The sequence below is a fragment of the Micromys minutus genome, assembly GCF_963924665.1.
Source record: "Micromys minutus genome assembly, chromosome: 9".
Classification (NCBI taxonomy): Eukaryota; Metazoa; Chordata; class Mammalia; order Rodentia; family Muridae; genus Micromys; species Micromys minutus.
Window position 1 is genome coordinate 49,322,453 of NC_137978.1, and position 22,859 is coordinate 49,345,311.

The 22,859-nt window shown below is 44.3% G+C and overlaps 1 protein-coding gene across 11 annotated transcripts in view; it reads right to left on the reverse strand.

Moving 5' to 3' along the window:
• SRRM1 (serine and arginine repetitive matrix 1) overlaps positions 1–11,217 on the reverse strand; it is a 31,185-nt gene extending 19,968 nt beyond the window's left edge. For 5 of the 11 annotated variants that reach the window (XM_080921720.1, XM_080921724.1, XM_080921721.1 and 2 more), the window contains exons 1-7: positions 11,148–11,216; positions 6,414–6,503; positions 6,068–6,190; positions 3,852–4,022; positions 3,249–3,364; positions 1,747–1,950; positions 256–444 (exon numbers count right to left, since the gene is read on the reverse strand). In XM_080921720.1, the coding sequence (XP_080777846.1) occupies positions 256–444; positions 1,747–1,950; positions 3,249–3,364; positions 3,852–4,022; positions 6,068–6,190; positions 6,414–6,503; positions 11,148–11,168 (914 nt within the window). In that variant the 5' untranslated portion in view covers positions 11,169–11,216. Of the gene's footprint in view, positions 1–255; positions 445–1,746; positions 1,951–2,041; positions 3,215–3,248; positions 3,365–3,851; positions 4,023–5,650; positions 5,784–6,067; positions 6,191–6,413; positions 6,504–11,147 lie in introns of those variants that run through there. The other 6 variants (XM_080921726.1, XM_080921727.1, XM_080921725.1 and 3 more) reach the window with 4 other exon arrangements.
• Between the last annotated feature and the right edge of the window lie 11,642 nt (positions 11,218–22,859).

Sequence of the window (22,859 nt, forward strand, 5' to 3'; positions counted from 1 at the left end):
CCTCAAATAAATTAAGGAAAAAAATGGACACTAATTTTCACCACTACAACCATTTCCACTAATGGACTTCACATAAAGAGGCTGACTAGATCAAATAGACAGGAACAAAGTCCAGTTGAGATAAGATTTCCTCACCCGCTCGACTACCAGTAATAATCTTCATCCTTAATGTTTACATAACTTTGACACTTAAATGCTACTTTGAAAATCAGCATATACAACTTAAAATGTATACTAGTCCGAGGGCTAACACACCTTGATCGGGATCTATGTCGCCGTCTTGGTCTAGTATGAGAAGGTGATCGAGAACGGGTCCGGGACCGTGATTTGGAACGTGACCGAGACCTTGGTCGAGTCTTTTCCTTTTCCTTTTTGGAATTTTTTTCTGGAGATGGTTCTTTGGGCTCTGGTACAGGTTCAGGCTTGGGAGCTTTCAGGATGTCACTGTGAAAATAGCATTTTGTTTTTTTCCCAACTCTCCTCAGAACTCTAAGCCAATTTCAACAATACTGGCTATCTTTAGTAAAGTATTTATGGTCAAGCTTAACCACCTCTGTTCAATTCCTTGGAACCCCACGGTGAAAGTTAAAGTCGTACTCTTAACAACGTGACCTGGGGCTAGAGAGATGGCCCAATGTTTAAGAGCACTGACTGCTCTTCCAGAGGTCCTGGGTTCGAATCCCAGCAACCACATGGTGACTCACAACCATCTGTAATGAGATCTGATGCCCTCTCTGGTGTGTCTGAAACCAGCTACAGTGTACTTAATAAATAAATCTTTTTTTAAAAAAAGTGACCTGGCCCTCACTACTAACAACAACAGATGTAGATCACCATATTTTTTTAAAAAAGTTTTAAAAACCTGCAAATACATCCTGGTTTCAAAAGATAGGTATGCATGCTAATTCACTGAGCAACTAAGAATTTACATCCCATTTTTGTGTGTGGTACAAGAACTGTGTCACTGTCAACAGCGTGAATTCAGAAAGCCCGATCTTCGGGAGCCATTAGAGCCATAAAGGTGAAGAGGCTGACTAGATCAAATGGCCCACAGGCACCAAGTCCAGCTGGGGTGGGATCTCCTCACCTGCTCAACTACCAGCGGAGCAATCTGTGGACAGCAGTTTGTAGTCACCACAAATGGGTGCTTTGTGAGCAGTGCACACAACCGCAGAGGCTGCAGTGCTGTGGACTGCATGCTATGTAGCCTTGTCAGCTACGAAACTCGGGATGCAGCACATGCATCACACTCGCGATTAACACAGGCACGGGACACAGGGTCCCCGGAGAGGGAGAGAGGAGCTTTACTTGCTATATTTTGTACCCCAGTTAACAGAAGTGAATAAGTCTCTTTACATTTGGGGGTAAAGATGTTATATAGGACATAAGTCAGTGACAAAGAATACACAAAGCTCTGGGTTATAGCCCTCTATTACAAAAACAAAACAAAACAGGAATTTGTCCACAATATATTGCAGCAAGCAGGTAGGAAAATCAATAATTACAATCTATAAATTTTTTGAAAATATGGCCACCTGCCTTTGGGGCATTTTCCTTATTTTCCACATGCATACTTGTGCACACACACACAAATTTCAGCTTCATTTCTAACATTAAGTTTATAATATTAAAAAAAAATGTAAGAGAAAATATCCAAAAGGAAGACAAGTACTTTGCTCTAAAGTTATCAATGCACATTCGGTGCGAACAGCCTAAACAAGAGTATGTTAACAGTTAGGAACATGCCTCGTAGATGTGGCCTCTTGTACCGAAGAGTCTTTCATTCTCACTGATGGTTCTGGGAGCTCTGGAGATTTCTCCTTCTTTTCTGGGGCAGGGGAAGGGCTCCGGCTCTTGGTTCTGTGACGGGGAGATCGAGAGTGACTGCGCTTTCTCTCTCTCCTGACAGGGGAAGATCGTCTTCTAGGAGAAGGAGATCTGGATTTGCGTCTAGGATGAAAGCAATTTTTTCAGATTTTTTAATAAGGTGGTTTAGAGTAGACAAAGGGAAAATCAAGGATTAATCTTTTAAGTTACCCACTGTTGTCTGTATCTGAGAAGTTTCACATGGAAACAAGATATCCATTTCATCTACTTGAGAAGGAAAAGGCCAGAGAGAACTAGAAGGACAAGCAAACAGAGGTAACAGCCTCAAGTACCAGTTAGAAGGGGAGGCATGGAGTTGGGTTGGAGGCATTGGTTCTCAACTATTCCCTGTGATCATTCAAAGATCAATGCCTCAGATGAAAGCTCTTAAAGCAACTGCTTCCTTAACAATAAATCAACCCTACCAATATGCAGGGATTAGGTACAGGTAGCTCATATCAGAGATGACAAGGCAGAGCCTTAAGATGCAGAAAAACGGATGGTGCAATGCAAGTAGTATGCTCTTTACAAGAAAAGAAAAAAAGCCAAATTTTTATTGACAGGAGCCCCTTCTTCCCTTTTATGCTGTAGTGAGCCTAATCCAAGTGTTTATATTGTTTTTTAAAAATTGTAAAGCTAAACAGCGCAGTGGCCGGCTTACACTTAGCCTCAGAGGCACTGCTTCTGTGAGTTTTCAAATTCAGTACAAACTAAAGATTAAAAATATTACCTCTTTTCTTTACAAATCCCCACAGATTTTTAAAATCCTAAAAATGAAAAGCCTAATGGAATTCTCACCTTTCACCACAAATATAGCAGAAGCTGAATCGTGGATTTAAAAATGTGAACCTAACAATAGTCTCAATGGAAGAAAGAAGAAAACAAATAAATGATTGAAGTTTAGGTTCAGTACAATCATCTAAGAAAAGCAGAACATGGAATTAGGTAAGTATATGAATGCTAACGAGCAGATTTTTAATAAAAGGGAAATGGAAATAATCAGAATACAGTAACAACAAAACCCCCAAATCTCAATGCTTTATTTAAGCAAAGCAACATGAAATCCAACTTTCTACTAAAAATGAATAATTCACCTAAATGACAGAAATGATCATTGGCCCAATCATCTGGCTTTTGGGGGGGGGGGGTTTAAGTATTACAGTGTTGCCTGGAATGGCCTAGAAGCCACCCCTACACCCCCACTGCCTCAACCTCCTGGGTAGCTGTATAAAAAGAGCATGTGCCAAAATGCTAGCAACATAGCAAACAGCAATTCTCCAGTAATACTCCTCGGGTCTTCTAGCTGGGGGAACCTCTGTGAGAGCACCCCTCAGGACCCAAGGCACCTACAAAGCACTGTACTTGCAGCTGCTCTGCCATACCTTCTTGGGCTGCGAGACCGATCCCTTTTCTCTCTGCTGCTTTCTTTTTCTTCCTTATCCCTCTTATCTTTATCTTCATCTTGTTTTTTCAGAGATGCCAATTTTTCTTGTTCAATCTGCAAGCACACAGTTGAGCACTAAGAGCATCCATCCATCAAAGCATCCCACCCTGGCATGGCAACTACCACTCACAGCCACAGCTCCATGTTCTCAACTTTACTCTTACAATGCTCTTTCAGTTAGCCTTTATCATTAATACATCATTTAATAACGTCACTCTCCTGTGACCTTGTAATTACTGCCTATGTGGAAATTTGTGCATACTTTTTAGATACTTTAAACTCTCTTTTAAGGTAAATGCACTTGTTTTTTAGGAATTGAAAAAAACGAAACAAAAACAAAGTACTGTGCCCAATCACTGGGAAATGGGCCACTCTAATTTTCAAATGAGAGGTGGTAAACCACAACTCAATGTAAAAACTCATCCAGCCAACTGTAGCCTAGCCAGATCACAGAAGTTAAAATAGCTCAAAGGAAACAAAAGTCCTTAAGGTAAACCATCAGTCCACACACTACTTCTCAAGTCAGTATAAAAAGGATTACTTGTCTCTGTTTTATCTCTTCCTTCTTCAACTCTAGGAAAGCAGAAGGGATTCCGGCAATATTTTCTTGTGCACTTAACAGCAGGGGCCACAGTTCTCCCATGAATTCTCTAGCATTCTTCCCATTCAAAAATCCAGTCAGGTTGATTTGCATCATTTTGGAATCTGGGTTCTGCGAAAAGACATGACAGGAAGAAAACCAGGTTACTTCGAAACCAACGAACCAACGTGAAGCTCATTTAAATTAGTATTTAAGTCTACCATAGGGGCTTGGGTACATACATATGCTCTACTACTGTAAAAATAGTTTTCCCTAGTTTCTTGGTAATATAATTTCTAGATAATCAATTTCTCCCTAACTGAACCAAAAGCATTAGAGCAGCCTTTGTGGATTTCCTATGTATTTAGACTGTATGGCTGTTAGTGGGCCTTATGTATTTATCAACTTTAAAAACAATCATGAAACATCTATAAATTCTTGCATTTACTAACAATATTTGCTTGGCTGGAAAACTTGCCCCAACAAGAAAATGTACATAAACCCTTCTCTTTACACTACAGGTAACTTTCTATAATACCTGCTATCTAGTGCTCAGTTACAAGAACTAACAAGTTATGCATGCACTCTGTACCATCTCAAGACTAAGCTAGAAGCCTGACGACTGCACATGAAAACCTATTACTAACAATGCCACAGATGCTCAACTGTCCACAAAACTAAGAGTCAAGATTTCTAAGAGGAATTTGGGTTTTTAAACACTAGATCTGTTGGTCAAGCAACAAGGTCCGTATAACAAGCACAGCTCAATAGCACAAAGCAAGTACAGATTCCAGGTGTCTTCAGTTTCTTCTTGGAACCTTGGGGGTTTGGAATCGCCAAGTCCCCTGTAGAGAAAGATGTTCCCTTGGCTTGCTTCCGACTCCCTACTGCAACTCAACCACCTTGAGTTTAATGTTATATCATTTATCTAAATTGCAAAAGACGAACAAGCAATAATGAGTACACAACCACAAAAAAAGAAGATTGTTTCAAAAGTTCTAAACTTTAATCTCATGCTCACTACATGGGGAGTACTACCAGGTATTTAGGTTTTAAAGTGCACTAAAATCACATCAGTAAAGCATTTCTCCAATAAAATTTACTATTAAGCATTTAAAAAACATTCTCCCATGTTTCTGGTTTCTAAATAAAATAAATATACTTAAGTATAAAGTCCTTTCTCAAAATTAAGTCTTAAGAAACATTCAAAGCAAAATAAATAATTATCACATTGTTTTAAAAGTGAAATACCTTATCATTTGGAACGATAACTGTCCTGTCAAAATTCAAGCATGAACTCTTGGGAAGAGGAGTAATGTAAAAGTAAATTCACATCAGTGATTTACCAAAAGGCTTTATGGTACATCTTTACTGTCCTTTGGGATGCCATGACAAAATAGCAAACTATGTTACAATAGAAACAATTTTAAATATCAGTTGTATTATCATGTATTATCTCATATTGGAAGATAGGAACAACTATGTTAACTGGCTTTTATAGGACTGTCAATTCATCTGCCTGAGATTTTTAACTATAATGTAAATAAAATCCTGTGTCTCAATTCTAACTGGTAACCAGCTGACTTGCAACTACAACTGAAGTCTTTAGTTCTTTTAAAAGCAACATCCAATCAAATCAGAATCGCCCCTCATGCTTCAAATAAACGTCCATCTCAAAAGAGCAGTATACAGCTTTACCAATTGCTCTTGTTTGTGTTTTTGTTGTTGTTGTTGATGTTCGGCCACTTTACACAACTCACCTCCAAACACACACTGCGTCATCAAGGGAGTTGGGTCAGAGCGACATTGGGACACTCACTCTGCTGTGACCTAATAAGGTGATGGTGCTATACTTCAGACGCAAGGAATAACTTCCATTTTGGTTCAGGCCTTTTAAATCATAAATCACATTATCATTAGAAAATTGCTGTCAAAGTAACTTAACATGTAACAGCAAAATTACAAACAGTAAGTTTGATTTTTCACCTGTGTAGCTTTCAAAACTATGCACCTTCACTAAACTTCCAGCCTTAACAGTTGTTTTACAAAGTGAATTCTTTTCACAACAAACATTGTAAAATAACCCTTCTATATTTGTATTCCACAGAAAACCTGAGTTTCCACAGATTCACAAATCATGTCACATATTCAGAAGAGCCATCTGTTGTATATTATACCTTCACTTCCAGCTGGTTGAATATGAACTCAATCACAACATCATCTTCGAATCCAAGGATCTCAGTTACTCTTTTTGTTATCCAAGGCTTTATAACCTCCAAATTTACTTTGCTCATGTCCACCTGATGAAACATGCAAGCCAGTAAGAACAAGTTCATTGCATTAAGAGCTTGTGTTACTTTGTCTAAATATTTCCTTTAGCTTAAGAACATTTTAAAAAATTATCCCATTTTGTTTATACTGTGTATGTGGTAGCTAAAGGGTGACAAATTGTGAATTGTTTTTTGAAGAAACATTTCATCTCCCAACCTTTAAAATGCAACATCATGGGCCCACCCAGAATACCTTTTTTTCTAGGCATTCTGCAAATTTCAGCTGCTTGAGGAGTTTCTTCTGCTTGTTGCTGAACCGATTATCCTGCTCCGCACTTGTTCCCTGAAAGAAGCAAACACATGACCTAAGAATACAAATGAAACTTTCCTGTTTCAGTTAAAAACAGTGCACATATGAAGAGGTCAGAGGACAACTTTTGAGAGAGTTCTCTCCTTCCAACATGTGGGCTCCAGGGATGGAATTCAGTTCATCAGGTTTGGCAGGTACCCTTTCCCACTAAGCCATTTTGCCAGCCTTTTTTAAGAATAAAATTACAATGAAAACTTAAGTTTCATTCATTAGCCCAGGCTAACTCTCAAACCAACAGCAATCTTCTGCCTCAGTTTCCCAAGTAGTGGCTTGAATCATACCGTTTATTAAAAATGCTTCCATTTTATTTGTTTTAGTTGTATTTGCTCCCTTCCTAGCTCTTACACACAGTACTATGCAGTACTAGCTGACCTAGAATGAGACCAGGATGACCTCCAGCTCAGAGATCCACCAGCTTGGAAGGTGTTGGGATTGAAGGCATGTGCCATTAACACAGCCCAATCCCTTCGCCTTCAGAGTATGTGTCCGTGTCCCACTTCTTCCTTTATTTACTTTACCACATTATAATGCTTTTCTAGTTTTCTGAGATTAAAAAAAAAATGTCTGTTTATGTCTTGCCTACATTGTGTCTGAGCCATCTATCCAGAACACAAATTAAAATTAATAGCCAATAAAGGTTGCAACTTCTACAGTCAAAATAATTGTTTAGAAACACTGACATTTAGATAAAATGAGAAAACTGAAACATTTCAAGTTTTCATCCTTACATAAAAGGTTTTGCATAATTGCAAGATTATAGTGGCAGGAAAATATTGCAGACAATTGTTAGGCTTGCCACAACTTTAAGAATGTGAAGAGACAGAAGTATGAAGACTGCAGCAAGTTCCCGTCATCATAGAAAAACATTATCAAGACTAAAACTGGAGGATGGGGATACACCTCAGTTGCAGTGTTTACCCAGCATGCAGGAAGCCCCGGGTTTAATCCTAGTACTACATAAACCAGGTATATCAGTACTTGTAATCTTTGTCCTAAGGATTTGAAAGATTAGAAGTTCAAGGTCACTCTTGCTCCACAGCTTGAGATACAGGAAACCCAGTGTGCTGGAGGGGGTGCATTCCAAGAACCATGTTGGGGGCATAGTTGTGCACACAAGCATTTGGGAGTTTAAGGAAGACAAGTTATCTTTTACTGCATACTGAGTTCAGGCCTCTCCAATTATGTCTCAGAAAGGAAAATAGATGGGGGAGGATGAAGAGGAAGAAAGAGGGAGAGGGGGAGGAGAAAAAGAAGCAGAGAAAGAGAAATGTGAATTTATGAATTTAAAGTCAGGAGAAAAGGAATGCTCTCATAATTCTCAAATTTAAGACAAAAAGAAAGGATTAGGAATTCAAGACAAACTTGCAAATCCTAAGGTCACCTGGACTACAACAAAACCCTATGTGGGGGAACACATTTCTGAGTACACCAAAATAAAACTTCACCAAAGAACTCAGAACAGCACTACATCAGTTCTTTTTTGTTTTTATTTTATCCTTCCTCCTGGCTCAATTAAACATGGAAGTAACTGGCTCTAACTTGAAATCTACAGATTAGTTTGCTGACTGGCTAGTCCTTTGAAAATAGATCAAGAAACCTTATGTCTGTGTATGTATAACAAAGCAGCAAGAACACTCAGCTAGCATATACAACACCCCTGTACGGTTCTCAGTAAGGTACCAGCAGCACAATGTTTTGGCTTGGGTATGGTATCCAAAACCTCTAATGCCAGCACTCAGGAGAGTCTCTATGTGTGTTCTCAGGACATATGGTAGACACACAACCTAATCTCCGAGAATGTTTTACTCACACATAAAATTAAGGGTAATGAAGCAAAAATTAAAGATGAATGTCTGGGGTGATAAGGCATTTGATTACCCTCATTTGATCATTGCATGGCATTATTATATATAATTATTAGATGCAGTAAAAAGATCAAACCTAATCAAGTTACCTGGAAAGTGATCCAAAAAGGCTGTAACTGAGTGGCAGCCCTTGGCTAGCATATACAAAAGCCCCCTGCACCAGCCCTAGTACTGCAAAACCAAAAATGTTTGAAAGGAAAAAAGTTTTGGGCTGAGAGTGTTGGCCTATACCTTTAGAGATAGGCCACCTCTAAAGAGTTCAAAGTTGGGACTGGAGAGATGGCTCAGGGGTTAAGAGCACGGACTGCTCTTCCAGAGGTCCTGAGTTCAATTCTCAGCAACCACATGGTGGCTCACAACCATCTGTAATGGGATCCAATGCCCTCTTCTGGTGTGTCTGAAGACAGCTACAGTGTACTCATAAAATAAACAAATCTTTTTTAAAAAGCCTGGTCTGCATACCACTATCTCCTCAAGGGAAAAAAATACCTTGTAAGGCTGTTCAGTAAATCCTATCACCAGTTCTTAAATCCAACTCTATCCAGAGTCAGACTGTACAGATGACTGATCTAACCTCCGATCCCACTCTGCCCTTCTCCCCTTTTTTGTTTGTCTGAGTCAGGGTTTCTGTGTAGCCCTGGCTGTCCTGGAACTTGCTCTGTAGACCAGGCTGGTCTTAAAGTCACAGAGATCTGCCTGCCTCTGCCTCCCCTTCCAGACTGTTAGAATTAAAGGCCTGGCAATACAAACTTTTCTAACTCACCAGAGTTCAAATACTTCTGACTCCCCTATTTTGCCAGGTGTGTAGCCTATGGCTGAAATTCTAGTATTAGGTCAAGGTCAGACTGGGTTAGAGAACTTATTAGTTCTAAAACAGTTTGAATGCCCTCCCCTCTAAGACCCAAACCTGAGACAACAAAACTGCTTCACCTTGGTAAGTGTAAAGAGAATATTTTGAAAACTGGGCTCTTTCTCAGATTCTGTCCATTTCAAAGGACAACCTCCCCTGAAAATTGACATATTAATGTTTTCTTTCTTCAATCTCCTTTCCACTAGAAATAACCGACAAGGCCGGCACTGGTGGTGCCCCCTTTAATCCCAGCATGCAGGAGGCAAAGGCAGGCAGATATCTAAGTTCAAGGCTAGCCTGGCCTACAGAGTTCCAGGATGGCCAATTCTACACAGAGAAACCATGTCCTGAAAACTTAAAAAAAAAAAAAAAAAAGAAAAAGAAAGAAAGAAAGAAAGAAAGAAAGAAAGAAAGAAAGAAAGAAAAAGAAAAGAAAACTGAAAGAAAGAAAAAGAAAATAATCTACAAGTGAAAGAAACCTTTAACTGTTTTTTCAGTGTAACGCCTGGGGGCTGGAGAAATGGCTCAGAGGTTAAGAGCACTGACTGCTCTTCCGGAGGTCCTGAGTTCAAGTCCCAGTAACCACATGGTGGCTCACAACCATCTATAATGGGATCTGATGCCCTCCTCTGGTGTGTCTGAAGACAGCTACAGTGTACTATTATAAATAAAAGAACAAAGAGATAATAATGAGTATTGACTACAAAACATTAAGTGTCTATTTTGTAGTGCAAATACTGGGGTGCTGGAAATAGAACCCAGTGTCTTGTTCATGTTAAAAAAGCTCTCATGAACTACATGCCCAGTCACAAGAGGCATCCTTATTATCTTCCTTTTTTTTTTTCTTAAAAAATGCATACAAACTGTAAGCTATATGCTCGACCCAGGAAATGCAAAAAACTAAGCCTCATGACAGATACTTGGGGCTTGGACTTTTACCAAGCATTCTCTAAGGCTCTACTGTGCGTTTAAAGAAATCAGAATCCCTAAAGAAGATCACTTTTTAATCCCACAAGTGTCCGTTCCCACACACCTAGATCTCGACCTGCACCTAATTTCCTTCAAGAGTGGACCCAATAAACTACCTTAGTGTGGGACACGTGTACCAACTCCAAAGTACCCGTCCCCTGCCTGGACTTGAACAGAGTAGAACCACCAGCTTCCAAACATGGTTTGGAAGGAGGGAAAGGGTGCTAGCGAAGAGCGGGAAGCGCTGTGGATTCACACCGTAATCTGCCTCCACTCTCGCACACACAGCTCACTCTAAAAGCCTCCGATTCAAATGTTCCAACTACAAATTATCTTAAGTTCCCCTCCCCGAAGAGCTATCAAATTGGGCGGGAGCGCCCACGAACTCTGACCCTGCGCCGCCGCCAAAGCTTAAGACCCAGAGGGTGGACGCTGTACGTAGGAGTGGGGGGGGCGGCACTCGCTTTTTCCAAAGCCACCGCTAAAAAAAACCCCTCTCCTCAAAAACCCCTCTCAGGACGTATCCCCAAGCCGTACAACCGGTACCCCGCAGCCGCCTCAGGCTTCCCACAGGCCTCCCCCTAGTGACTTCCTCCTTGGGGCTCCGCTAGGCCCCAAACCCCAGCGGCTGGCGCGGTTACCCGGCCTGCAGGCCTCGCCAGACGGCCGGTGAGGTTCGGCTCTAGCCCATTCCCGCCGCCATTTTCCGGCCACCGCCGCCGCCGCGTAGGGGGGACGATCCCAGAGGAGGAGACTGCGCAGGGGCGCACCGGTCTCGGCCGCAACGCCGAGGATAGGGTGCGCTGGCCACAAGCCCCCTCGGGGTCTCTAGGGCCTCCCTCCACGGGCCGTCCTGTCCCGAATTTTGAGCGCCCCCTCGGGTCTTACAAACGAGGCTCTCCCCTCTACCCAGATCCCCGCGCTCCTACTTACGCGGAAGAATCCCGCGTCCATCTTGCTGCCTCGCTCGGAGATCGCTCCCTATCCCAGTGTGCACCGCGCCGCCGCGACGGAGGGCGGGACCGGCAGAGGGGAGCCCAGCGCCGGGATGCTGCGCGCGCCTCTACACCCGCCCTCCTCCGGCGGGCATGCAACTGCGCCTGCTCAGTACGCCACCAGACCGACACGCATGCGCAAGCGCACTAGGGCGGCATCTTTTTGCAACGACTGGAGGCGAGCCCGGCGACTGCAACCAATGGAAACAGGAGGGCGAATCCTTGGGCCACCCCACCCTACAGATTTTTTTTTTTTTTTTTTTTTTTTTTTTTTTGGTGGCGCATAATGTGCGGTGTTCGCGCGACTTGAGTTGATCCTTCCTTTGATCCGTAGTGGGAGGAGGGGGTGAGTTTGAGGGGGGATGGGGGAGGCCTCAGTCCCGGGATGGATGGGGTAGTCATAGAAGAGAATAATTGCTTAGCGGTGGTGCTGATACGCCAGATAGTTGTTGCCATTGTGAAAGTTGAGATGTGACTATGCTTTAGGAGGTTGCCAGCGGGGTTGACCCTGGAGTGTCAGCTCGAATGGAGCCCGCGTGTTAGCCGGATGTGCGTCGCATCTGGCTTGTGCCTGAGGTGTCCATTGGATACCTTTCTGTACTTCTGGTGCGAAACCACGCTGTAGGGCAGGAAGTGGAAGAGGCCCAGGGCCGGCCCTCCAGTATGTCCACCAAGCACCTTTTTTTGTCTTTCTCAGAAAAGCTCTTCTGGGGCGACCTTGCATCACTCCATCTTTCAAAGATAAACGCAACTCGTCTGCTTTTTCATGAAAAAGAAAAAGTCGGGAAGTGGGCATGTGGGCCCTCGGAGTGTCACGTCTCCAGGCATTTCTCCCCCCACACACACACCCGCTTTCAAACTTAAAAGGGGTTGAGTTTCCCACTTGGACGCCCGCAGACCAGATCTGACTAGGTTCGTCCCCTCCAAAGTCATCAAATCAAGCAAAAACAGTAGGGGAAAGTCAGGGTCTCTGTAGATGGCAGTAGCTTTCCTTTTGTCTAGGACCAATCTTGCTGTTGAGAGTGCTCTTTCTTGCACATCCCACTCCCAAGCCATCAGGAAACACTCATGCCACCATGATGGAGGCCCAAGGTCCCTTATCCGACTTGAATTCCTGCACTAGCTCTGTAACATGTCCCTATTCCCGATCTTTTCACCCAGCATCCGTTCTGAACGAGGCCGGAAGAGTGATGCTGTTGAAAACTGTAAGTAGACTGTGAGTCTGAGGCCAATCTGGTCTACAGATTGAGTTCCAGGACAGCCAAGGCTACACAGAGAAATCCCACCTCAAAATACCAAGGAAGGAAGGAAAGAAAACCATAGGCACTCGTCTGCTGAGAAGTCTCCAGTGGTTCCTCGTTTTTTTTTCCCTCCAAAAGTCAAAATTGCCCTTGATCCCTGTGCCTCAACCCCACTTACTGAATTTCCTGCTGTCCAAGGTTTGTACCTGTCTCTGATCTGAATGAAACCTCTGACTGGGATCAGCAACAATAAGGTAACTTGGCAGTCCTCAAATTTCACTCAAGGTCCCCCAAGAAGGAGGCTCACATACCCTCCACCCCCGCTTTTATCACCTGATACTTAGGGTTGTGTTTTTTTTTTTTTTTTTTTCCTTTTTGTTTTGTTTTCATGAGTCCTCAAACTTTTGCTTCTCATGAAGAATGGCACCCTCTGGTCAATCCTTATACCTCACAGCTGCCAAATCTTGACTTCTGTTTCTCTTGATATTTCATAGTGGATGTGGTGGGGGCAAGCCTGAAATCCCAGCGCCTGGGAGGTAGAAGATGTCTGAGGATTCTGAGTATAAAGAAAAACCCTGTGTACAATGCTGGACTTGATGATTCAGGCCTTTAACCCTGGCACTAAGGAAATAGGAAATATATGAATTTCAGAATACCCAGAGCTACACAGTAATACTTTATTCCAAATGTGTGGCCCTGGCTGTCCTAGAACTCTCTGTAGACCAAGCTGGCCTTAAACTCACAGATTACAGCCTAAAAAACTGCCAAACTGCCAAACTGCTTGGGATCAAATGCATGTACCACCACTATCTAGCTTAGATGTATTTTTAAAAATATTTATTTATTATGTGTAAGTACACTGTTTCTGTCTTCAGACACACCAGAAGAGGGCATCAGATCCCATTACAGATAGTTGTGAGCCACCATGTGGTTGCTGGGAATTGAACTCAGGACCTCTGGAAGAGCAGTTAGTGTTCTTAACTGCTGAGCCATCATATATATATGGGTCTGTTGCCTGCATGCATGTCTGGATGCTACATGCATGTAGTGTCCAAGAGGGACAGAAGAGAGCACTGAACCTCCTAGAACTGAAGTTACAAACTGTTAGTTACCATGTGGGTGCTGGGAACTGAACCTCTACAAAAGTAACCCATGTTCGGTGCCACTGAGTCATCCCTTCCTTTTTTTCCTTCCTTTCCCACCCACCCCCTCCCCACTCTTTCTCTCTGACACAGGGTTTCACTAGTAGCTCTGGCTGTCATGGACCTCACTATGTAGACTTGGCGGTCCTAAACTGGCGAGATCAGCCTGTCTCTGCCTCCAGAATGCTGGAATTAAAGTTGAGCCACTACTGGCAGGCTGGTCTTTAATACTGGTCTTTGGATTACTGCCTGGATTACTGTCTGGATCTGTGTAAGACACATTATCAAGTTTCCTTGCCTTCAGGGTTGATGTCTCATTCCAGTCATAGTCAAAGTGACTTTCTAAGATAATTATCTGGAGCCTGTCACATTCAATTAAAAACCCTGAAGTGGCTTTCTCATTTCCTCCAGATGACACCCAGACTTCTCTCTGTGACAAAGCCCTTTATGATTCTGCTCCATCTTCACTCCATGGGCACAGTCTTCTCTTCACATCCCTCAGAGCTTTAGGCTGTAATACTTGAGCTGTATCCACGGCCACTTCCCCCATCCCTGCCCCCAACCAGCCCCTGCCATTTAACCTGAAGCTGTTCTAAACTACAAACATTTGACCGATGATGAACGGGTTAGACTTGAAAAGGCAGTTTTTTTTTTTTTTTAGCCTGTAAATCTGTAAGCCTACAGTGACTAAGAAGTCACGAACACGGAGATCCAGGCTGGCCAGTGCTACTCAGTGAGTCCCTGTCTTAAACAAAGAAAGGGCCACTCAGGCCTCCTTCCTGTAAAGTCTTTTCTGGCCAGCCTTCCTGAAGTGGTAGATGGCCCCTCCATGCTGCTCATTGGACATCGCTATTTTCTTTACATGCTTATGCATTTGCTGACATCTCCTCTTTCTTTTTCATTTTCCTTCCACTTCAGGATTTGTGTAGTCGGCCAAGCACTCTACCATCTAAAATGAGGTAGGGTTTCATCTTCAGCCCCCCTTTTAAATGTTTGTCCTTGAGCTGGGGATGAGTGGTGCACAACTTTATTCCCAGCACTTGGAGGTTGAGGTGTTGTAAGACCCCAGGAGTGCAACTCACGGAACACAGACGGTAGACCGCCGCAGTGGCAAGAGGCCTTTTCCCATGTACATGGGGTTGTTCATCCTCGCAGGGAGAGTCAACCCCGAACTTAAAAAGCATCCATCTTTTATACTTTTTTGTGAGGGGGGGTGAACTACTACTTTTCCATTGGTCAACAGTATAATTTTCAGAAAGAGGAGAGGAAGCGGGGAGAAACTTTGGCAGTAAGGTTGTTGACAATTTGCATTCTCCTTGGAATTCAGTACAGGGAGGGGTAGGGGATCTGCTCCTAAAGCAGTCATTTTTGTTTTTTCTTAACTTAGCTTGGTCAGTATAGCTTGACCTGTCCACTAAAACTTTGTTTTTACATATTCAGAACCTTGTTTATATATTTCAAAACTCTGAGGGGTTTTGTCCTTGTTTTGTTTCTCAAAATTGGGTGATTAGAGCATGAGTCTATTATGACATGTGTCAGGACCCTATCTAGGGCTTTCTAGAGGGCCAGGTGGCTATCAGTCAGTATATTCTGTGGTTTTTCTGAGAATTACTCTGGGCCATTGTTTTTATTTGTCAGGCACAGACAGGATCTCACAGCCTTGGGGTGACTGGAAAATCTCTGAGTCTGACTTTAACCATTTCTGTGTCTTTAGGGTCTCACAGTCTAAGAATGGGGTGTTTTGGAAAAGTCTCAGAGCCTCTAAAAACTTTTTTTTTTTTTTAACATCAGACGCAGGTGGATCTCTGAACCTTCGAGAACAGCCAGACTATGTAGAGAGACCCTGTCTAAAATGAATTGTTTGCTGATGAGCTGGGGTGTCAGATTGTTGCCCTGACTGGCCGAACTTGCTTTCTTATTTTTAGCCCAGCACACATGGAATAGGACCTTAGCTTCTTGAATAAATGTGGTTCTAGGCTGGCACCCCACATCTGGACTACCCCACCCGTCTACCCGTAGTTCTCCCTTCCTGTCTGTGGGTCTTGGGATATAGCTCAGTGGTAGAGTACTTGCCCTAGGTTCCATTCACAGCACTATAAATAAAAATAAAAAGGCTCTGTGAGCATCAACAAGGATCACACATAACTGATTATCCCCAAACGTAAAACAATAAATTGTCATCTCGAAGTTTCTGTGAATCAGGAATCTGGAGTTGCTCAGGTGAATGGCTCTGGCTTAGGTCTCTCAGGGTATTGGATATGATCCACATGGCTGTTGGCAAGAAGCCTTGGTTCTTTGTGCTGTTCCTGGATTATTTTCTTGATGTTGGTTGTCACATGGCTTTCCTCCAGAACAGGTGCTCCAAAAGAGAACACAAGCATGAAAGAACCTCAAAAGACACGTAAGACAGTTTTTACAATATCCTATTAGTTACAGTGATTACACAGGGTATGAACTCTAATGGACGAGAGCCAGGCATTGGACACAAGCCTGTGATCACCAGCCTCTTGGAACACCCAGGTAGGAGGATTATGAGGTACAGGCTGGCTTGGACAATCTAGAGACTGCCGTGAAGTAAAGTAGGAAAGGGTAGGGATGTGGTTCCACGGTCTTGAGAGTAGTTTCTTCTCGTCTGTGATGGACCATCCCCTCAAGACATAGTCTCTGTCACCTTGGTTTGAATTCACTGGTCCCTCCTGGGTGGTGGCAGCAGGTTTGTTTACTACCAACACTCAAAAGGCAGAGGCAGGCAGAATTCAAAAGTTCAAGGCCAGCTTGGTCCGGAAAGCTGGGCTATGGCTGCAGGCTGGAGGTTGAGCAGATTCAAGTATGTACGTGTCTTCTTGAGGACCCAGGTTTCTTTTCCTGCACCCACATCTGTAGCACACAACCACCTGGCCTCTGTGGCACCTGCATGCACGTGGTGGGAATAAACTCACTCAGGTGGTAGCACACATCTGTAATCCCAGCACTCTGGAAGCAGAAGCAGGCGGGTCTCTGAGTTTGAGGCCAGCCTGGTCTACAAAGTGAGTTAGTTCCAGGACAGCCACTATGCAGAGAAACTCTATCTCAGAAAAAAAACCAAACAACAATAAAAGGCTATCGACAGCTTAGTACCAGAGCGTTTGCCTCACATATCAAAGGCCCTTATTTCATTCCTCTATACAGAAAAACGGAAAAAATAAAGAAAAAAAAAAAAAAAACCCCACAACCTACCATGACTGCCAAACTGGCTCTGGGAATCTGGGGGCTTGCTGACAAACCTAATAATGGGCTGAGTTCAACCAGTAGAGCCAGAACCCTGGTGGAAACAGGATGAACTCCAGCAAATTGTTTTCTGACCTGCACACACGCACGCACGCACACACACACATACATACACATACTCACTGCATATACTCACAACATACAAATAATAAGTAAATATAACAAATTAAAAACTTGAAAATAGACATGAAAACAACCTACAAGTAAATTCCAAGAGTCACTAGATGGCGCTCTTCCCTCTGGGGAATACAGGCCTCAGCGCAGGGGGGGCTTGTTATTAGAAATGAGGGGTTGGATCCTTGTGTGCTGCTGGGCCCTTGCTACGTGTTCCTAAAGGGATGAAAAGGAAGTGGAAGGAGCTTCCAGAACAGCTGGGAGGATGCAGCAACAGGCACCAAGAAAGACAAAGCCATGTTTCCTGCTCTTCCTTCTTTTAAAGATCTGCATAGACGTTACAGTTGATGTAAAAAACAGTTTTTAGGGGCTCTGAGACTTTTCCAAAACACCCCATTCTTAGAATGTGAGATCCTAAAGACACAGAAATGGTTAAAGTCAGACTCAGAGATTTTCCAGTCACCCCAAGGCTGTGAGATCCTGTCTGTGCCTGACAAATAAAAATGGCCCAGAGTAATTCTCAGAAAAACCACAGAATATACTGACTGATAGCCACCTGGCCCTCTAGAAAGCCCTAGATAGGGTCCTGACACATGTCATAATAGACTCATGCTCTAATCACCCAATTCTGAGAAACAAAACAAGGACAAAACCCCTCAGAGTTTTGAAATATATAAACAAGGTTCTGAATATGTAAAAACAAAGTTTTAGTGGACAGGTCAAGCTATACTGACCAAGCTGAGTCAAGACAAAACAAAAATGACTGCTTTAGGAGCAGATCCCCTACCCCTCCCTGTACTGAATTCCAAAGGAAAAAAATATAAAAGATGGATGCTTTCTGAGTTCGGGGTTGACTTTCCCTGCGAGGATGAACAACCCCATGTGCATGGAATAAAAGCCTCTTATTACAGCGGTCTGTCGTCTAATTGTGCTCTGTCTGCTCTTCCAGAGGTCCTGAGTTCAATTCCCAGCAACCACGTGGTGGCTCACAACCATCTCTAATGGGATCCCATGCCCTCTCTGGTGTGTCTGAAGACAGCGACAATGTACACTTTCATATAAGGCAAACACTCATACACATAGAATAAATCTCTTAAAAAATGTATGCCATGAAACAAACAATGGAAGGTAAATACAAGGACAACCACCCTGAGGTTTATCTTCTACAAACTGTGGAAAACCAAAGATGAAGAGAAAACATGGGGGGCTGAAGAGATGGCTCGGTGACCAAGAGCATTTGTTGCTTTTACAGAGAACCCAAGTTCAGTTCTCAACACCCAAACAGCTGCTCACACCACCATCAGACCCCAAGGCATCTGATGGCCTCTGTGGCTTCTGTCAACCACAGGCATGCGTGAATCACACATACATACATGCAAGCAAGCGAACATACAGGCATAAAATAGGTTTTTAAAAGAAAGATAAAATGAGGAAAGCGGCCATAAGAAAACAGCTGCAGAGCCACAGGGAACGAATGGTGACAGTAACATCTGCCTCAGAGCTGGGAAACAAGAACTACATGTTCGGATGGGACCGGGTCAGGGCACCATCTCGGAGGCGGGGCAGGGTGTTGCAGTAGGAGGCTGTGGTGGGCTACGGCCAGGAGATGGGATTACTGTGGTTGCTGTGGCTACAGACAGTTGCTTAGCTTGTTTGCTTGCTGATTTAAAGAAGCAGAGTTTAAGCCAGGTGGTAGTGGCCCAGATCCTTAAACCCAGCACTCGGGAGGCAGAGGCAGGCAGATCCCTGTGAGTTTGAGGCCAGCCTGGTCTACACAGTGAGTTCCAGGACAGTCATGGCAGTTACATAAGAGAAACCCCGTCTCAAAAAGACAAAACGAAGCAAAACACCAGAGTTTGTTTTGAAGACCAGGTCTCCTGTAACCCAGATTGGCTTCAAACTCAATCTCCAGCCTCGGCTGTCCTTAAGGTCTTCACCCTGTGCCTCTCCTTTGGAAGTGAGTGCTGCTTACACGTGCACACCGCCAATCATGGCTGCAAGCATGTTTGCAGTGAGTCTCGTTCAGAGCAATCCACCACAAGGAAGGCAGTTCAGGATGAATGGGTGGAATTGGGAGACTAGAGTGGTTGGTGCTTTCTATGTTCAGAAAGACAGTCACCACGCACCGTGAGTTGAAGAGCCCAATGGTGCCAGACAGGCTAGGGACAGACATAAAGGTGCAGCACACAGGCGTGACCTTTCTGACATTCATTCCTGAGAACAAACTGTCCTAATTACTTTTCCATTGCTGTAATAAATACCCAGACAAAACAACTTGAAGGAGAAAGGACCTATCTTGGCTTACAGTGCTGGGGAACTGGGTAGACACAATCTATTAGGATTTGGAGAACTTGGTGGCAGAAGCAGGAAACAAAGATCATGAAGTGAGACCAGGCTAAGTGACATACTTCCTCCAGCAAGGCTTTACCTTGGGAAGGCGTCACAACTTTCCAGAACAGCCCTGGCAGCTGGGGACCAAGTATTTATACACATGAGCCTGTGGAAGACATTTCACATCTAAACTATAGCACTAACCCCACACCTTCCATTCTAGGTTGCAGACGCTCCTACACTGGTGCCTCCAAGAGAACCGGACAGCTAGAGAGGACGCACACACATAAAATAAATCTTTTCAAATGCTGTGCTTCCTTGAGGTCACTTGAGCATTGGGGAAGAGCATTAGGGTGAACCGAGCCTAAGAGAACATGCCTGTCCTCCCATCGATGACTTGAGGAGGGCAATGGGGACAACACAGTGGTGGGAGGCCACTTGGGTGACACAGAGAGATGCTGTCCCAAGTGAAAGGAAGCACTGAGAGATTCACGTAAGTTTTATTCATTTGAAAGATTGAACTTGATACCCAGGCTGATACAAAAGGCCTCCTCTCAGACACCCGAAGGACAGCCTCGTTCCACTCGAGTCCCTCAGAGGTGCCCAGACCACCAGCGTTCGGGGCAGCAGCTGCTGAGCTGTTGCCATTTGCTTCCTTGCCAGGACATTGCTGTGGAGGGAACGGGTATCCTGGGACAAAGGACTGCAGAACTGAGACAATGCCCCTGTGTGTGCTCCCATCCAGTGGGCTTCAGACAACTCTCGGGGACATTTTTGTTGGGCTGTTGTACGCCCACAAATAACTGCTTAAAAAAGAAAGAAAGCAAGCAAATAAGGATGACTTGAGGACTGTTTAGAACAGGCATTTAAAAACCAGAAGATACACAGATGTGCCTGCTGTGTCTTGCAATAGACTCTGTCTTGTTCCCTTCGCCTCCAGTCTCTCCCACACTGGCCCATTCTGCACATTGTGGCTGGACTTACAGCTCCGATCTGACAGTGGCATCTGTTGTCCCTAGTCAAGCACTTTGGTTTGTTTAAGATTTTATTGTTAATAAGTCTCCCCCACCATGTGTGTGTCCCCATGCCTCTGGAGGCCAGAGACATCAAATCCCCTGACACTGAGGTTACCGGCGGTGATGGACGCCTGACACGGCGCTGGAAATCACACTCAAGTCCTCTAGAAGAGCACCATGGGCTCTGAACCACTGAGACCTCTCTCCAGCCCAGCACTGTCTTTCCTTATTTTTTTTTTTAATTACATTTTTCCGTGACCTGCTTATCCACGCCAGAAGATAACACTGGGGCAGTTCTTTCCTTCTGCGTATGGGTCCTGGGGAAACAAATCACTTACAGTTTTGTCTGCAAAAGTCTCTCAAATCAATACAGAAAGAAGAACTAAATAAAAGAATAAATTGCAAGACTTAAAGGTAATTTTACAACAATGTTACCCAAGTGGCCACTGAACAAATGGAGGAAGCCCAGTTATCAGGGAGTACAGGCCAAAGCCACTGGAAGAGCTCGTTGCACACACACCAGATGACTGAAAATGTGAGATTGTCAAAACAGCCTGCGCTGTGAGGTGTACAGGAAACTAGAATTATTTATTTTGGTGTCATTGACACCGTCTTATAAATATTTATTTTTACTTTATGTGCACTGGTGTTTGCCTGCATGTGTGTCTGTGTGAGGGTGCTGGCTCCCCTGCAGCTGGAGTTACAGCCGGTTGTAAGCTGCCATGTGGTTGTGGGGGATTGAACCCAGGTCCTCCGGAAGAGCAGCTAGTACTGGGCCATTTCTCCAGCCTCAGAGACTTGTGTATTTTAGGCCTGCCTCCAGCTTGCTAGTTGAAGTTGCCCTTGAACCCACTTCAAAATGTTGGGATCACAGGTTGCACCACCACACCAGGTTTCATTTGGTGCTGGGGATGGAACCCTGGGCTTCATGTGTGTGAGGTAAGCACAGGTGAGCTACAGCCCCAGCCAACAGCCTGTATTCCTCCTGCCTCCGCTTCCCGAGTGCTGGAATTGCAGGTGTGCACTGCATGTCTGGTTCAGATGGGAACTGGAGAGGGTCAGAGGGGCTGTTGGGTCTGTGTGGCCAGTTGGTGTGTCTGGCACATGGTGGGAACAGAGTCTGTGGTAAAGATCTCTGCTGGTAATTTGAGGATTACACTGATATCTCCTACAACCCCAGTGATTTCAGGACATTGACACCTCAGAGCCTTTGGTGTTTAGCTTCAGGCTACAGAAATTCATAACTGGAGTTAGACAGTTGTGAGCTGCCATGTGGGTGCTGGGAGTTGAATTCAAGTCCTCTGGAAGTGCGGCCAGTGCTCTTAAGTGTCCAGGCATCTCTCCAGCCTGTTTGTATGAGACAGGATTTCTCTGTGTGGCCCTGGTCTTGCACTCCCAAAGATCTGCCTGCCTCCATTGGGATTAAAGTTGTGCACCATCAGCCCGCAGCAGAAAGGGCGTTTGTCAACCCTCCATGTAATCCAAGTGGAAAACACACAGTGGGTTTAAACCTTTTTGTTTCAAAACATATGCGTTTAAAATCTTTCATTGATCTCCATGGCCACTTGAAGGAGAAGCTGCCCAGGTGTGAGAGGGAAATAGACGGGACGGTGCCATCCCCTGGTGAAATTGGGGACCCTGCCTTTATGTACTGAGGAGCCCCTCGATTTGTACAGAGCCACAATGGGAGCCTTACTGGGTTGTCTTCATCTCCGAGAAGCAGAACAATAAAGTTGTCTCCATTGTTCCCACCCTGACTGTCCTGACCAGCCCCCCCCCCTGCTTCATTCCCATTAGCAAGAGAAGAGCTGTGGGCAGGGGAGGCTGGGACATTTGGGCTGAAGTTTTTTTTCCAGTATTGGAATGGAGGGAAGGGCCCTGAGGAGCCGTGTCTCCAGTGGTACAAGGGCTTTGCTTATTTGTTTTTGTTTTGCTTTTTAAAGCAGAAAGTGTTCAGGGAAGTGGGACACTTGGAGTGCGGGTGAGTTAGAGAACTCCATCTTTGCCACAGTCATGAAAGTCCACAGGAGGCCACCAGAGTGGCATTTTCCTACTCAGCTAGGAAGCCAGATCCCTGTCTCTACACGGGACAGGGACAAGACCACTTCATTCTGCATCCATTCCCAGAGGAGCTGACATTTTTCGGGAAGGGTGGGAAGAAGACCCAAGCTGCCAACCTGGGACCCACCCTACTTTGAGCTCTGTCTCTACCTCACCGGGTCCATGACTCCTGGCAGGTTCCTACTCTGTGAATTGGAACTTCTCATCTGAGAGTAGGAAGAAAGACGACCTCCCAGACTCACGGAGAGAATGAAATTCTGAGATAACTTAGTAGATGTCCTCCCGGTGCATGGAGGGTGATGGGCATTTAACACAGAAGGGAAAGATGGCTGAGGGATGATGAAAATTTCTTGGTATTTTCCACAGTTCCTCAAAGGAGGCTTCTTTCATTTGTTGAGAGAGGATTTCATGTAGCCCAGGGTGATCCTAGGTTTTCTGTGTAGCCAAGGATGAGTTTATCTTTTTAAAAAATTATTTA